Source organism: Danio rerio, chromosome 25 (assembly GCF_049306965.1).
Source record: "Danio rerio strain Tuebingen ecotype United States chromosome 25, GRCz12tu, whole genome shotgun sequence".
Lineage (NCBI taxonomy): Eukaryota > Metazoa > Chordata > Actinopteri > Cypriniformes > Danionidae > Danio > Danio rerio.
Window position 1 is genome coordinate 19,605,395 of NC_133200.1, and position 16,513 is coordinate 19,621,907.

General features: G+C 35.0%; 1 protein-coding gene across 3 annotated transcripts in view; it reads left to right on the top strand.

Annotated features, from left to right (window-relative positions):
- The window catches only part of met (MET proto-oncogene, receptor tyrosine kinase), a 98,183-nt gene that overhangs the window by 24,784 nt on the left and 56,886 nt on the right, over positions 1-16,513 (top strand). For all 3 annotated transcript variants that reach the window (XM_005162994.6, XM_073941648.1, NM_001007124.1), the window contains 2 exon segments: positions 4,156-4,347; positions 14,998-15,132. In XM_005162994.6, the coding sequence (XP_005163051.1) occupies positions 4,156-4,347; positions 14,998-15,132 (327 nt within the window).

Sequence of the window (16,513 nt, forward strand, 5' to 3'; positions counted from 1 at the left end):
TTGACCACAGTGAGGCCTGCAGGTGCCCGTTGCTTTTTTGGTCATTGAGCTAAACACTAACTTGGATAAACTATAATAATTAGAGGGATAGGTAACTCAACAATGCAAATTAGGGATTATTTGCTCACCTTTATGGCATTGCTGAACACTAAAGGAGATATTTAGGACAGGGGATATCAAATTTTTATTTACTTTTGGGGCCCACCTCATTCTCTGGTCAGTTTCACAAGGCTTCCCTATGCCTGACATTTCCTCTTATACTGAACGCTTATACTTCTTATTAACCAAGACATTTGTTTTGTCTTCAAGTATTATTCTATTGTATTGCAGTACTTAAAGCTCAAACAATCTTTAAATAATTAATACAGAAATTTAAAATATCATAAAAACATTTTTGTAGGATATTGTGTCACAATGGTAAATTATGCTGCTACATCATCATTATACCATATACCACATAACTTTCTATTTATTAACAAAATAAATAGACACAAAACAACAGTGGTGAGAAATCAGCTGTTAAGAAAGTGTTTCTTTATAATGGTGTGTAATGTATGTTTGCTTAGGCTCTGCAATTTAGCACTCCAGTCCAAAAAAGTTATATAATGCTTGTTTATAAAATTGTATTCAGTAGATTGCTTTAGATTAAGCAGCTTTAAACATCAAAATACAAAAAAATGTGTCTTGAAAACATGGTCAGTTTGGTTTTTAAGTGAAGTTTTACATACTAATCTCTAGAGGAGCATGTGATACGATTGATCGTGGTTTGTCCCTCATTCGTAATCAGCAATAATGCAATCAGATTGATCAAAGGCTACAATAAATTTACTGATTTCGCCCCTACTCCTTTATCTTCATTTTGGAAGAATCCTCTTTTCCATCCCATCTCCTCCTTTTCCTCCTTTACCAGGGGGAGCTCTCGAGACTTACCTGAACTCGGACCCACTTACTTGCTAATTGACCAGACAGGAGCCCTGGGCTCAATTATCTTAGAGCAGGGTTCTCTCCTTGGACAACATGTCCAACCTACTAATAGTGTCAAGCAATATCTAAGTGTATCAGAGTTATATTCAAGAGTTATATTCAACTTCTACTCTAAATCAACTCTTCAGTGTTTGTTGTTAATGGCCGACCAGCTGCTGAAGATGCAATAAAACATGACTTGGTGTCCCTTAAGCACAAGACAGTCTAACTGAGCACAGAGGAATTGCACATCAGACAGGAGTTACGTTTTATTTCACTTAATTTTGTTTCATGGCTTGTAACTTTTTTATGCCAACTTTTTACCAGGTGTATGTGTGCTGTAGTGAAGGAGGTTAAACAGAAAAGAAAAAAGCGTATTATTATAAATACAGTGCATTATTATAAATATAGTGTAATAAGTGAGCGTAAATATTGTGTCAGGGAGTATCTAATGTCAGGGAGTGATTTTCATTCTGTCAGCTCATCGCTATAATGAAAAATGCTTGGGCACGAATGTTGAAAAAGCTGTCTTAAAATGTTATCTTAAAGGAGACATATCAGAAAAAAGAGGATTTTATGTTTTCATTTTGAAGTAATACATTGATGTTGTGTGCAGAAATCATCACATTCATTTCTTCCCTTAGTGACTATTTAGTTTCATCAGCTTGGCCTGCCCTGATGAATGACAAAACGACCTATGCTGGTACAGTTAGCCAATCATAACAGGAGATCATTGTACAATAGAGCGCAACAGTTTCTGGAAGTAAAACATTCATTTTCTCCACAGGGGAATTGATGTTTAAAAATCAATTGATAAACACCAACACTGTTAATCGATTAGATATGGTTTAATCAAACCCATATGTGTGCATAAATTATTTTTAATAAAAAAAAAATTTCTTTAATTGCTGAATTTATTCAGAAAAGCTATATTTACCCATAATTGTTCACCAAAGAAAAAAAAAAGAGAGGGTTCTGTTATCAAAGAAGTAAAAAGAGATCCTTACCTCCACCCACTCCATATGAATCACTGCATATGACATCAGTCAACTCTCAAAATACTTATGTATTTTGAATGTATGTGCATGTTTTGCATTAAACATGAGATACACACTTACCGGTTGCTTTATTAGGTACACCTGTAAAACTGCTTGTTAATGCAAATTTATTATCAGCCAATCACATGGGCATGTAGACATGGTCAAGTCGATCTGCTGCAGTTCAAACTGAACATCAGAATGGAGAATAAAGATGATTTAAGTGACTTTGAACGTGGCATGGTTGTTGGTGCCAGACTGGTTGGTCTGGTATTTCAGAATTTGGTGATCTACAGGGATTTTCACATACAACCATCCCTAGGATTTACAGAGAATGGTCAGAAAAAGAGAAAATATCCAGTCAGCAGCAGTTCTGTGAGCGCAAATGCCTTGTTGATGCCATTGGTCAGAAGAGAATGGCCAGACTGGTTTGAGCTGACAGAAAAAAGCTACAGTAACTCAAATAACCACTCGTTACAACCGAGGTATGCAGAAGAGCATCTCTGAATGTTAAACCTTGAGGCAGATGGGCTACAACAGCAGAAGACCACACCTGGTGCCACTCCTGTCAGCTAAGAACAGAAAACTGAGGTACATTTCGCACAGGCTCACCAAAATTGGACAATAGAAGATTGGAAAAACGTTGCCTGCTCTGATGAGTCTCGATTTCTGCTGCGACACTGGAATGGGAGGGTCAGAATTTGTTGTCAACAACATGATAGCATTGATCCATCCTGCCTTGTATCAACGGTTCAGGCTACTGGTGGTGGTGTAATGGTGTGAGGGATATTTTCTTGGCACACTTTGGTCCTATTAGTACCACAAGAGCATTGTGTCAATGCCACAGCCTACCTGAGTATTGTTGCTGACCAAGTCTATCGCTTTATGACCACAGTGTACCCATCTTCTGATGGCTACTTCCTGCAGGATAACCCACCAGATCATAAAGCGTGAATCATCTTAAACTGGTTTCTTGAACATGACAATGAGTTCACTGTACTCAAATGGCCTCCACAGTCACCATATCTCAATTCAACAGAGCACATTTGGGATGGGGTGGAACGGGAGATTCGCATCATGGATGTGCAGCCAACAAATCTGCAGCAACTGTGATGCTATCATGTCAATATGGGCCTAAATTTCAAAGGAATTTCTCCATGACCTTATTGAATCTATGCCATGAAGGATTAAGGCAGTTTTGTAGGCAAAAGGGGGTCCAACCTGGTACTATTAAGGTGTACCTAATAAAGTGGCCGTTGAATGTTTTGTTTATTTGGTAGATAAAACCAAACATTCCCCAAAATGTCTCCCCCATTATTAATATTAAGTGCTTCTCTCATTAATGTCATTGAAAGAACATTGTACTTTTGTCATTTTGTTTGGCATTCATATACTTTTTTGCCTCTGATTGTAATGTTTTTAATTCTTCTCATAGCTGCTTGTTTTGGTTCAGGGTTTATAACACTTTAATTAAAATTTTGAAAAATAACTTGTATGACAAAATAAAAATCTTCAGAGCTGACTTGTGCAGCCACTTTAAACCGTGCAAATGCAATACAGCAAAAATAAAGTAGCAAATATGGATTAAAGGTCATTTTAAGAGGGTGTGGGGTTATGTTAAGCCTAATTAGGATTGTTTTTCTACAATACAGGTGGACTTCAGGGAGACATGTTAGAAAAGGGTTTTGAACAAGGCCCCTTTAATATCTGAAGCTCTCTGAAACTTCCAAAACTCCACAGGTTGTAGTGATCCCAGCCAAACAAAGCTGGCCTCAATCAGCACTCTAACAGAGCAGCAGCGAGCCCAGCGTTCCTCACAGTTTCCCATGAATTCCTGCCATCTGTGAGCACAGCCGTCAGAATGCGGCACGGATGATCCAAGCACCAAGGGAGAAAACATGCAACTGCAACAGCCAGTAGATACCGAGCTTAGATAGGGCTTTACTGCTGTGTTGCCCAAGCCTCTTTTCCACAATCATCTAACCCACACATTGCAACTTGCATGGCGAACTTGAGACCATTACTTTGGTAAAATGAGACTTTTGCAGAATATATCTATGCACGATGTAGTGTATTTTAAGCTTAATGCCAGGTAAAAAAAAAAAAAAAAACTATCACGTTTAACTTCTCCATGTGTTTCTGCTTGCATTGTCAGACGTTTGTAGGAGATTCCTTCAGCTGTGGGAAACATGAAAGAGGCTATCGGCTAGAAGTTACAAGCACCAACCCGCGCCGGGACTATTTTCATGGCCGCTTCCGGAATGTTCTTCTCACTTCCATAGCTGTGGTGCCGATCCAAAACCACACTGTGGTCAGCCTTGGCACAGCTGAAGGCCGCGTCATCCAGGTGAGACATGTTAGCATTAGCCTTCTCTCCACGCTGTAGTTCTAAAACCATGCGGTTCCATTTAAAGGCTACGTTTGCATATTTCAACCAGTTTCAGGGGGTTTGGGAGCAATGTTGTCATAGTTACTATAACTACTGGGAGAAGTACTCAGTTCAGTAACTGGAATTGTTTATTAGAAAGTTATTTCTGGTGAAAGACAGGTCAATTGTACTAGTTACAGTAAACAATCTACATGGGAATATTAATGTGTATGCTCCAGGCAGTGTTAGATTTGCCACAACGTTTCCTTGTAACATTACAACAATTATATTTTTTCTATATTTTTAGGTTTATCTATGCTTGTATTATTCTTACTAGGTAAGTTGTACTCTTATTTTGAAAATGGGAGAGACATGGAGAACAAAAAGAAGCAGATTTACAAACCAGGCAGCAACAAAAGCGTTCAAAGCTTGTCAGAATGCAAAATGGGCGATATACAATGACAAAAGTCCTGTGGCCCATTCAAGTTTTACGAACAACAAATAATAACTTGACTTCTAGTTTATCATTTAGTATCAGAAGTGTCTTATATCAGGGGTGTCCAAGCTTGGTCCTGGAGGGCCGGTGTCATGGAGAGTTTAGCTCCAACTTGCTTCAACACACCTGCCAGGAAGTTTCTAGTATATGTATTAAGTGCTTAGCTTTTCATGTGTGTTTGATTAGGGTTGTAGCTAAACTCTCCAGTACTCCGGCCCTCCAGGACCGATTTTGGACATCCCTGTCTTATATGAAAGGTAAAGGCCTCTAGATTACGCTTATTTTTTCAAAATATGATCATGGCTTTTAATTATTTAATTAGGACAGTATTGTCTGACTTTGCTTAGACAAAAGTCTTGCCACTTAACTGAAATAGAAGTTCATCAAGATTCCTTGGATTCATCTTCAATGCCTCCTCCAGCTTACCTCAGATATGTTCAATAATGTATATATCTGGTGACTGGGCTGGGCAATCCTGGAGCACCTTGACCTTCTTTAATTTCAGGAATTTTGATGTGGAGGCTGAAGTATGAGAAGGAGCGCTATCCTGCTGAAGAATTTGCCCAGTCCTGTGGTTTTTAATGTAATTGGCAGCACGAATGTCTTAATACCTCAGGCTGTTAATGTCGCCATCCACTCTGCAGATCTCTCTCACATCCCCATGCTGAATGTAAACCCAAATCATGATTTTTCCTTCACCAAACTTCACTGATTTTTGTGAGAATCTTGGATCTATGTGGGTTCCAATAGGTCTTCCGCAGCATTTGGGATGATTGGGAGGCAGATCAACAGATGATTCATTGGAAAAGTCTGCCTTCTGCTACTTTTCCAAATGATCAACTAGAAGTCAAGTTATTATTTGTTGCTCTTACAACTGGGATTAACGACAAGACTTTTGTCAGGTAGTGTACATATTATAGATTTATTCCCCGCCATCCCGAAGAGGCATAAGGTGGATTTAACTTTTAGTTTAACATGTATATTGTGAAATTTGCCGCATATTTTTTTATGTTGCTGACTTTAAGAACATACACAAATTTATTATTATCATTAAGAGGAGAAGCCTTTCAAGATGAATCGTCTCATTTTCAGGAGGGTCTTCAATATTCAAAATCACAAGTATATACACAAATGGCAGATACAGCAGTGCAGTACTACAGCTGCATCAATGCAGTAAACCATCAATACAAGAAAGTAAATACAACACAACACAATTCACCCACAAACACATATACACACTCTCAAAAAGATGTCTAACCACACAATAATATGCATGTTTAACATTATTACTGTTACAATAGTTATTGAACAATATTACAATAACTACCTCCTGAAATATAGATATTCAACCATATGCAAAAAAATCTGAAACAAATAGAAGCATTCTGTAAATAATGTACAACAGCAAAATACATCTCTGTCAGCCCCATGTGTCATGTAATTTTAATTTAGCCTATATTTAATCCACAGCATGATTTTGTTTAAAATTGGGTTACTCTGATGGCATGAAGATAGCTCACCTACTACTAGCTCAAATAAAGTTCTCCATTACTTTAGCCAAAAGTTTTCTTAACAAGGCATCTACTCAATTTGTTCAAATATTTTTAGGCAAATGGAGTATGATTATCTGGCATGTGTGCTTTTCAGAGTACATGAGCCTGGTGGTTAGTTTTGTATATCTAGTGCAAACACCCTTCTGTATTCCTACACTGCCAGTACTAGAACGGTATGCTGTATGTTAATGTACAATGCATGCTTTTCCCCCTTTTAATCTGCCTAAAAACATAACATAAAATACTTTATGACTTTATTCATTTCATTTTGTGCTGCTGACATTATTACCTATAAAAATTGAAATGCTTGTGACTCATGTCTCTCAAGTTTTGACAAAAATATCATAGGTGAAGTACATCCTAGGTCAGTTGACATGTATTTAAATAGAACTTTCTGTACATGTTCAGCATAAGTCATATTGCTAGAAGGATGACTAATCTCAGTCTGGGAAAAGGAATGGTGAACATTTGCAGTATCTAAATTAAAATGTAATAATTATTTTAGTTGCCAGCACTATTTCCCTGTGTTATTGTGCATGTAAATAGGCAGGATGTAAGTACGTGACTAGTGAAAACCGCTCTGAATGTAGGAAAATGCAGGTGCCCGTGGCAGGTTGGGAAATACGCTCTTTTCCTGTTTGCCTTTGAGTGACCTTTGACCTCTGATCAGTGCTGTAACATCTGAAAAAAGCACACGAGGTAAATCTATCAGTAATTTCTCAACATGTTTATTGTGCAGAAATGGCACCAACCCAAATATTGAATCTGTCCTGCATGAGCACCAAAAAAAAATTGAGAAGCGCATACGGAAGTGTCAGATAGAGACTTGTGGTATTTCGTAAATACGGCAAGAAAAATGTTTGAGAAATGAGTGGCGAGAGAAAGGGTGACAGCTGCACGGAAGCGTGGCGGAGGAACCCAATGGTACGTTAATAGTAAGCACTGAGCCTCGATGACACGTCTTCGCATGGCATTTTCTTGGAACGGCTGCAGCTGTCGTTCCTTCTCTCTCTCTCCCTTTTCCTTTTTTACATTTTTCCTCTCAACTTCTTCTCGCCTCTTTTGTCTGCATTTTGAGGCCTGGTAAGGGGTGAGTGCGAGTCCAGCTGTCCCATTTGAGAGGTTTTCAAAGACAAAGAGAGTGGGTGAGTGTTTAAGAGGCCTTGACAATGAGAATGCTAAAAAAAAAAAGAAGGGCGATGAAGTTGGATAAAATATGGAATGCAAAAGAGTAGTGGGTCATTGTGTAAATGAAAGTTTCAAGAGCCTTACATGCCTTTAAAAAACAACATGCTGCAGGTGAACAGAGTACACAAATTAACTAATACAGTAGGCCTACTCTATACTTCTCATTGTTCTTCTCCAGTTGACTGATCAGTCCCTCCAGGATTTTGTGAGCCTAATAGTTTCTTGAGACCTAAAAAGAACATTTTTTTTGTGTATTTTTACAGCAAAATAGAAGAATTAAGCTAAATAGTGGTATAAGTTTTGAGAAAAGTCATTTTAGGTCACAAATATGAAAATCATTTCCCTGCAAAATCCTGGACGGGACTAACAGATACCATTGAAATTTCTTTTTTACAAGTTTTTTTAAATAAAAAAAAGTTATTTTAATTTAATTAAATTTAAAATACTTTATTCTAAATATATTATTATTATTCATTTCTTCATTCATTTTCTTTTTGGCTTAGTCCTTTTATTAATCCGGGGTCGCCACAGCGGAATGAACCGCCAACTTATCCAGCACATGATTTACACAACGGATGCCTCTCCAGCTGCAACCCATCACTGGGAATTATTATTATTATTATTATTATTATTATTATTATTATTACTTTTATTATTATTATTATTCATAAATTCATTCATTTTCCTTTGGCTTAGTCTCTTATTTATCAGAGGTCGCCACAGGGTTTCCATTAATAGTTTGAAGAGTAAAATGTCTCTAAATTACATAAAAATAAAGACACACAGATTACAACTATTGTAAAATAAAATAAAAGCATGTAACAAGTTTTCTGATGAGCTTGTTTAAATGTGCAAATGAGATTTTTTTATTAAAAATGTGGTAATTTGCATTAGAGTTGGAATTTAATACAGATGATTTTTGGGGAATATTTTGCTTCATCTCTCCATAATTCTGAAAATGTGGTGGAAACATTTTTTTTTTTTGTGGAACTAAATTTTGTATATGATCAGGTATGCTATGTATGAACATATACAGTATATATATAGCTCTGTAAAAAGAGCCATATGATATATCTCGTATCTGAATACAGATATGAGAATACTGTTCATACTGCTGTAACAGTTTACTGAAGAGATTTATGGCTCAGAGGAGTAAAAACACAAAGTTTTTGGACACTTTTAAGTAAACATAACTTTAAAAAACTATTGCAATTGAAATTTACAGAAACAAATAGTTAAAGTGCTACAAAATAAAGTGTAATTTGAATTTGTTTTCTTTCCATTAAAATAAAAACCTCTTAAACCACAGTGTTTTGTCTACACTGTCCCAGATTAAAAGGTCAGCAGCAGAGCCTGTAGTGCAGAAACAGTCCCAGTGGCCCTGATTCTCTCTGAGGAAGTTCTCCAGCTCCGCCACGCTCTCGCTGAGAAAAACTCAACACCTTGCCTTGTGTTTGTGAGCAGGACTTCCTTTTACATACACAATGAGCTGTAATTCACACGGTTATTAAGGCTCCGCTGTGTGGATTTTTTCCCCAGAGTGCATAACATTCCTCCTGCAATAACGGCTCCATTTGTAGCCATTTTCTGCCATGCCTGGGCTTAATTAAGCCTGGCTTAGCTTGGTTGCATCTGGGACTCAAAATCCTTTTATGGCTTATAGCGATTTTGGAAACTTTCTGGGACACATGACACTTGCCAGGTTTTAGCTGTATGGGTTCTGGATGTGTGTTGCACATTGCATTTGTGGAGCAAAAAGACAGTTGGCATTTGTGTGTGGAGTTTGCATGTTCTCCTTGTGTTGCGTGTGTTTCCTATGGGTTCTCCAGTTCCCCCACAGTCCAAAAACATGCGCCATAGGTGAGTTAGCCCTAGTGTATTAGTGTATGTTTGAATGTGAGATTGTATGGATATTTCCCAGCACTGGGTTGCGGCCGGAAGGGCTTGTTGTTATACATACATTTTTCACTTTATCTATTTGACATGTTACCGTTACAGCGTTGTATACAGTAAGTAATCATTTCAGCAAGAGATATGGATTCCATCAATAAATACAACAAAACATACATTTAAATAATATCTGATTAATAATTAAATTTTATTTAAATATGCACATACATTTTTTTTATAAGTTCCAGGCTGCTTTTAGTGTGTGTAAAAGATATATGTGACATGAGGAATTTCCCTCCCACATTTAAGGAGATTTTGGAAAGTTGCGTTCCTGCACATCTGGCCTTACATCATAAATTATAACATAAACTACATCATAAAAGTTGAAATCTGCTCATGTGGCATCAAAATTATCTGCGTCTATTCATGTAATAAAGCAATATTGTGGCTAAATTGCCCTGATTACATTTCATTGCACTGGAAGATTGATTGATTGATTGATTGATCAGTTTTTCATGAACAAGCTCTTTTGTAATCTCAGGTTTATTTTAATATATGGGTCTGAATCCCACTAAGTATTGAAGTCATTTTTGCACCAATTTAAAAGTCAACTTTATTTAGAAGTCAATTTCCATGCTGTGTTTATTATAAATTTATTTTAATTTAATTAAATTGAATTGAATTGAATTTAATTTAATTTAATTTAATTTAATTTAATTTAATTTAATTTAATTTAATTTAATTTAATTTAATTTAATTTAATTTAATTTAATATTTAAAAGGAAAAAAAAAAAACTAGGGATGTCCTGATCAGGTTTTTTTGCCATCAAGTCTAAGTCTGAGTCATTTGATTTTGAGTATCTACCGATACCAAAACCTGATGTGATACTTTTATAATACATAAATAAATAATAAAGAAAAGTGGAGAAACAGATCCTGGATTTTCCTTATTTTTATTGAATTCACCACAACATTCAACAACTCTGTTAACAAACAGAGCACTTCTGTGAGGAAGCTTGAACAATCAAAGTAATTAATAGCATCAGTTCTACTCTTTTGGACATTAGTGCAACAGTAAATATAAAAACATAATCTAATAAAAAAACAAAAAGCACCTCAACTTAAAATACCCGGCATGTAGGCAATCCCAAGTTTACATATCTAACACTTTGCTATGGCAATGTAGTCGTCATCAACTTTATAATCGATAACCTCGAGACCGTAGACATACTCGCGATTTCCGTTTCAAGCTGCTTCCGTGGTCTACTTTGCTGGCATTTAACCTATAGCGTCTCTGCAACAAAGTAATGTCATGTCGCAACTGTTGCTGTTTCTGTGTGAAGCAAAGAAAGAGGTCTTACTCTGTGCCATCACATAACTATAGATATAAATAATATAATACATAAATATATATTCATATACATATATATTCTAGTCCTGATCGGGAGGTAACGTTTGATTCCAATCGTGTTTAAAACTGCGTGATTGGGCCCAATTTCCGATCACTTGATCGGATTTGGACATCTCCACCCATAACCCAAATCGCATACATTTACACTATTCTACGCTATTTTGTAGTACGAATAGTGTACATAGTGCTTTTACACTGAAATATTCTTTATATTCTAAAACAGTGTGCACTGAGGTTGGTTTATTTGACTTATTTTGTATTGTGAAAGCAAAATTCTCATACGTAAGTGATTATGCCACTTTCCACTTATCATTTATTCCACAACTGTCAAACATCGCCTAGGAAACAATTTTGTTTAGTTGGTACAAAAAAAGAAATACTATGCTGTTTAGTGTGTAAGTGCACAAGTGCGTAGTGTATAGTGTGCCATTTAGGACGCAGTGTGATACATTGCTAAACACACGCCTTTTAAAACAGACCACAAAACACTGACATTAGTGAGTGAGTTGTAGATATATCACTCACACTATCCTGAAATCACTAAAACCACAATAATGACACAGTCTCCAGCACCACCAGATGCCCCGGCCGCGCTTCAAGCCCAGGGCTAATAATGATGTGATCCACCGATGGCTAATGGAGCACAAGCACTGGCTGTCTTTGAGGCCTGTAATTGCAACGTAACCATGATAAATGTTCGTCCAGGTGTGTGGATGGAGCCACTGTTTCTGACACTTCCCAACATGCCGAACAGACAGAGGTCTTTACGTCTGCATTGCCTTCAGGCCTGAGCTTTTGTCTGTTCCCACTCAAACCACAGTCATCGCAGTTCAATCTGTCATCCTTTTGCCCTGAAAGGCAGAAGCACACCAGTTATTACAGTATCCATAGCAAAAAAAAGCAAAGGACGGTCCTTCACAAACATTGCTTCTTCTTTCATACTTCATCTATCCCAAGGAAAGTTCCAGACGTGAGCTGTAATTTGGTGTTTTATAAGCTAACCTGCAAAGAAGAAATAACAGGGGTTTGCTCCAACAGCTTCAGCTCATACTGAAGGGTTGTTTTACTTTCTAAGAATATGATGTTGGGATCTCAGTTGTTGTATTTTTTCAATTTGTAAGTAAATTTAAGATGTTTAAAGACATTTTTTATGCCAATCATAAGCATAAAAATTTAAATCGTAAAAACATTTTAAAAAGCAAATTGTAAAATATATATTAGTTTGTTTTGCTTCACGTTTTTATTTATTGTAGTTTTTTATCACTTTTGTTTTTATTTATCAGGAGTAAGATTTGTTTCAGATTTCAGGTTTTAGATGTGGTGTCAACATTGTCTAAAAAATATTTTATTTTATTTATTATTATTATAAATAAAATATTGTGTTCTTAAAACATATTCTTTTATTATTTACTATTTTTTTAACTTAGATTTGTTGTATTTTATTTATATTTAACTTTTTGATTATTTATAATCAGAGGGTTTAAAAAAATCTAAATACTAAAAAATCTGCCTTTAAGTTTTTTAAATGAGTGCTTAGCAAAGCTCTCATTGCTAATATAAAAAATATTGTAGGACATTTTTTAAATATATTTTGCCATTTTTTTACTTAGATTTGTTCTATTTTGTTTATGAAACAAAATATATTTACAGTATTAATATCTAATACACACCAAGAATCCTCTATTAAGCATTAGCAAATAGTTAATTCATTATCTGTTAAGCATTAGCTCTACAGTAATAGGCATTAGAAAACAGTTTATACAGCTACAAATGCTGTATTCTTGACATTTTTAATGAGCTCAATGACTGTATTTTCATACTTTATTCATTCATTCATTCATTCATTCATTCATTCGTTTGTTCATTCATTCATTCATTTTCTTTTCGGCTTAGTTCCTTTATTAAGCTTGGGTTGCCACAACAGAATGAACCTCCAATCCAGCATATGTTTTATGCAGCGGATGCCCTTCCAGCTGCAACCCATTTCTGGGAAACATCCATACACACTCATTTACACTCATGCACTACGGACAAATTAGCTTACCCAATTCACCTGTACTGAATGACTTTGGACTGTGGGGGAAACCGGAGTACCTGGAGAAAACCCACGCGAATGCAGGGAGAACATGCAAACTCCACAAAGAAACACCAACTGACCCAGCCGAGGCTTTAACCAGTGACCTTCTTTCTGTGAGGCGACAGCACTACCTATTGCGCCACTGCGTCGCCATTTTCATACTTTATTATTTATTAATTGTTCATTACTAAATTCAGTATTGCATTGTTTACAAACCATTTGTATTTAAGAGTAGTTGGTGGCTTTTAGAATCACTCAGGATGAGATAGTAAATGATTAATAAACTATTGAAATCAACATATTTTATTCAGGCATATATTAATAGTTGATTTGTAAGTTAAAAAATGCTTTATTAACTTAACTTCATCCACTTTTGTGATCTAAAGTGAGAACTATTTAAGCTTACTTAACAACTAAGACAACTACAAATTACTTATGACAATTTAAAGCTTTGTATCAAATGAACAATAAATAAAAAATTGTTCTTAAAAAAAAAAATAAAACTACTGTAAACTTTAATCATTGCCGAATAACAATAGTTTCAAAATACAATTAGAATTAAATACAATTTTAAAAGAAGAGGATAAAACAACAACAATGTAATAATTTAATAATATATTATGATACAACATTTCAAACGTATTTAGCGATGTATAAACTGTACAGCAATTTTATTTTAAATAAGACTGCACAGTTTACCAGAGATGGGTTGCGGCTGGAAGGGCATCCGCTGTGTAAAAACGTGCTGGATAAGTTGGTGGTTCATTCCGCTGTGGCGACCCCAGAATAATAAAGGAACTAAGCTGAAAAGAAAATGAATGAATGAACGAATAAGACTGCAAAGATTTATTTTTCATTTGTTTCATTTGCGTATCTTCAAATGAATTGACATGAATGAATTAGTTTATTTTCTTTTTTCCTTTTTTCTTTTTTCAGCTATATTTTAGAATCAAGCTGAGCATTTAATTGCCATTTAGAAGGGATTTATAAAGCATTAATAGACCTCTCTGTAGATTAGGTCACGAAACTGGATGTTGAGTTAATAAAGCATTTATTAACATACAAATAAACTATTAGTATATGCCTGAATAATAATAATTATATATATATATATATATATATATATATATATATATATATATATATATATATATATATATATATATATATGTGTGTGTGTGTGTGTGTGTGTGTGTGTGTGTATATGCTAATTTAAATAGTTTATTAATCATTTACTCATTCTGAATTATTTTAAAATAGCACCAACTATTCTTAAATAACTAATTTGTAAATAATGCAATGCTTAATTAATGAAAAAATTACCATTAACAAAGTATGGAAATGCAATCATTTAGCACATTATAAGTGTGCTTACAAGTCAAGAATACAGCATTTTTAGCTGTATTTATAAACTGCTTACTAATGTCTATTAATGTAGAGGTAATACTTAACAGACAATCAATAAACTATTTGCTAATGCTCATTAAATGATTTATTGTGTGTAGTTAATATAAAGTGTTACCCATTTACTGTATGTTGTAATAATATCATTTGTTTGTTTAATAATTTTTATTACTTATTCATTCATTCATTCATTCATTCATTCATTCATTTACTTTGGTTTTTACAAACATGACTTAGGTAAAAGACCAAAATTTACTTAAATGTCAAAAATAAAGACACACTGCAAAAATATTTTAAGTCCTGCTAATACCCACTGTTAATGTACCAAAAATCTATGACTCATTTTTACAGGAAGTTACCTTTTAAAACCTGCTGTTGTTATGTCCTCAATAAACAGCTTACAACCAGAACCACAGAGATTAAATCATTCAGTAGCAGCATTTAATCATCAATGAGGAATGCAGCCTTATTCCAGTAAACAGTAAACATAGAGGTCTTTTTGTGGCCATAAACACTCTTTATTAAGGCCCTGCATTTACAGTTCAAGCATTTGATGTGAACAGCCACTCATTTTTGTGTGTGTGTGTGTGTGTGCTGGCATCCTTCACAGGTGGTGGTTTCCCGCTTTGGCAAGACAGAGCCACATGTGGACTTCCGCTTGGACACGCTCCCTGTGTCTTCAGAAATGGCCCTGCTGTCTCCACAGCATCACAACGGCTCCTTATTGTTGATAACAGGAAACAAGGTGAACCTCAAGGCCATTCTTAACATGTCTGTAGAAAACAGCTCAAAGTATGTTCAAGAAAATCACTTGTAAATAGAGAGCAAAAGCATTAGCAATTTAAGGGACAGTTCATCCAGAAATGAAAATGTGTTAGTAATTTTATTCACCCACAGGCAGTCCAAAATGTTAGTGACATTTTTTTTCTAATGCATCACACTTTTTTCATGCACCACAAATCCAGTCATAAGTCATAAATAACCGTTAAGATGTATGCTCTATTAGGATATGACAATATTTGGCTAAAATACAACTATTTGAATACTATTTGAATTGTTTAACATAATTAGACAATTTTAAAGGCAGTTTTCTGAGTATTTAGATTTTTTTTACCCTCAAAAAAGCATCCAACAATGCACATTGCTAACTAATAATGAATTATTTATATTTCTTTTTAGGAATTGTACAAAATCTTCTAACGGAACATGATCTTTACTTAACACTAGAATTACTAGAATTAACATATCGGTCATTCTGACCATTCTTAAAGACGTCATATTGTCACATCTAGGGATGTAATGATTTACCGTGAGCTGGTAGAAAAAACATTAAAATATGCAATGATTCAAACCGGTAAAAACTGTTGAACGAATTGTGATACATTTTTTGAACAGAGAGGGCGCTGTGTTTACAGGTGCAAACTCATTTTAACTTAAGCGGAGAGTAAGATGTGGAGCAGCAGAGTAAAATGACAACGGTGAAGTCCGACAAAACAAACTGTGTGCAAACTGTGTGCAAATACGTCAAAAAGACGTTTACTTACAATAACAGAACAACAAATGTCACAGATGTCTATATGCAAAAAAAAAAAACTATTAATAACTATTAATACTACTATTTAATAACATTAAAACTATTACAAGCAAAACCACACTGACCAGATCATTCACAGCTGATGATTTACAGAACCAGGTATTAAATTCTTTTTACTCTTTCCTTTCCAAATTAGTTTTCAATAATTTATTTTTAGGGGGTTTTCACATTTAATGTGCTACACTCTCAGAAAAAAAGGTACAATGAGGGTACAATTTTGTTCCTAGAGGGAACAAAATATAAAATTGTACCTTTAAAGGTCCCATATTGGTCCTTAGGGTACAATTTTGTACCCAAATGGGCTATAAAGGTACAAATGTCCAGATTTAGGTTTGAAAGGTACATTTTTGTACCTTTTATAGCACATTTGGATACAAAATTGTACCGTAAAGCACCAATTTGGCACCTTTAAAGGTACAATTATATATTTTGTTTGCCTATAGGAACAAAATTGTACCCTCAGCTCATGATAAGATCAAGACACTATATAACACTAATTTAAATGTATTAATACTAAACATTAATACTAAAA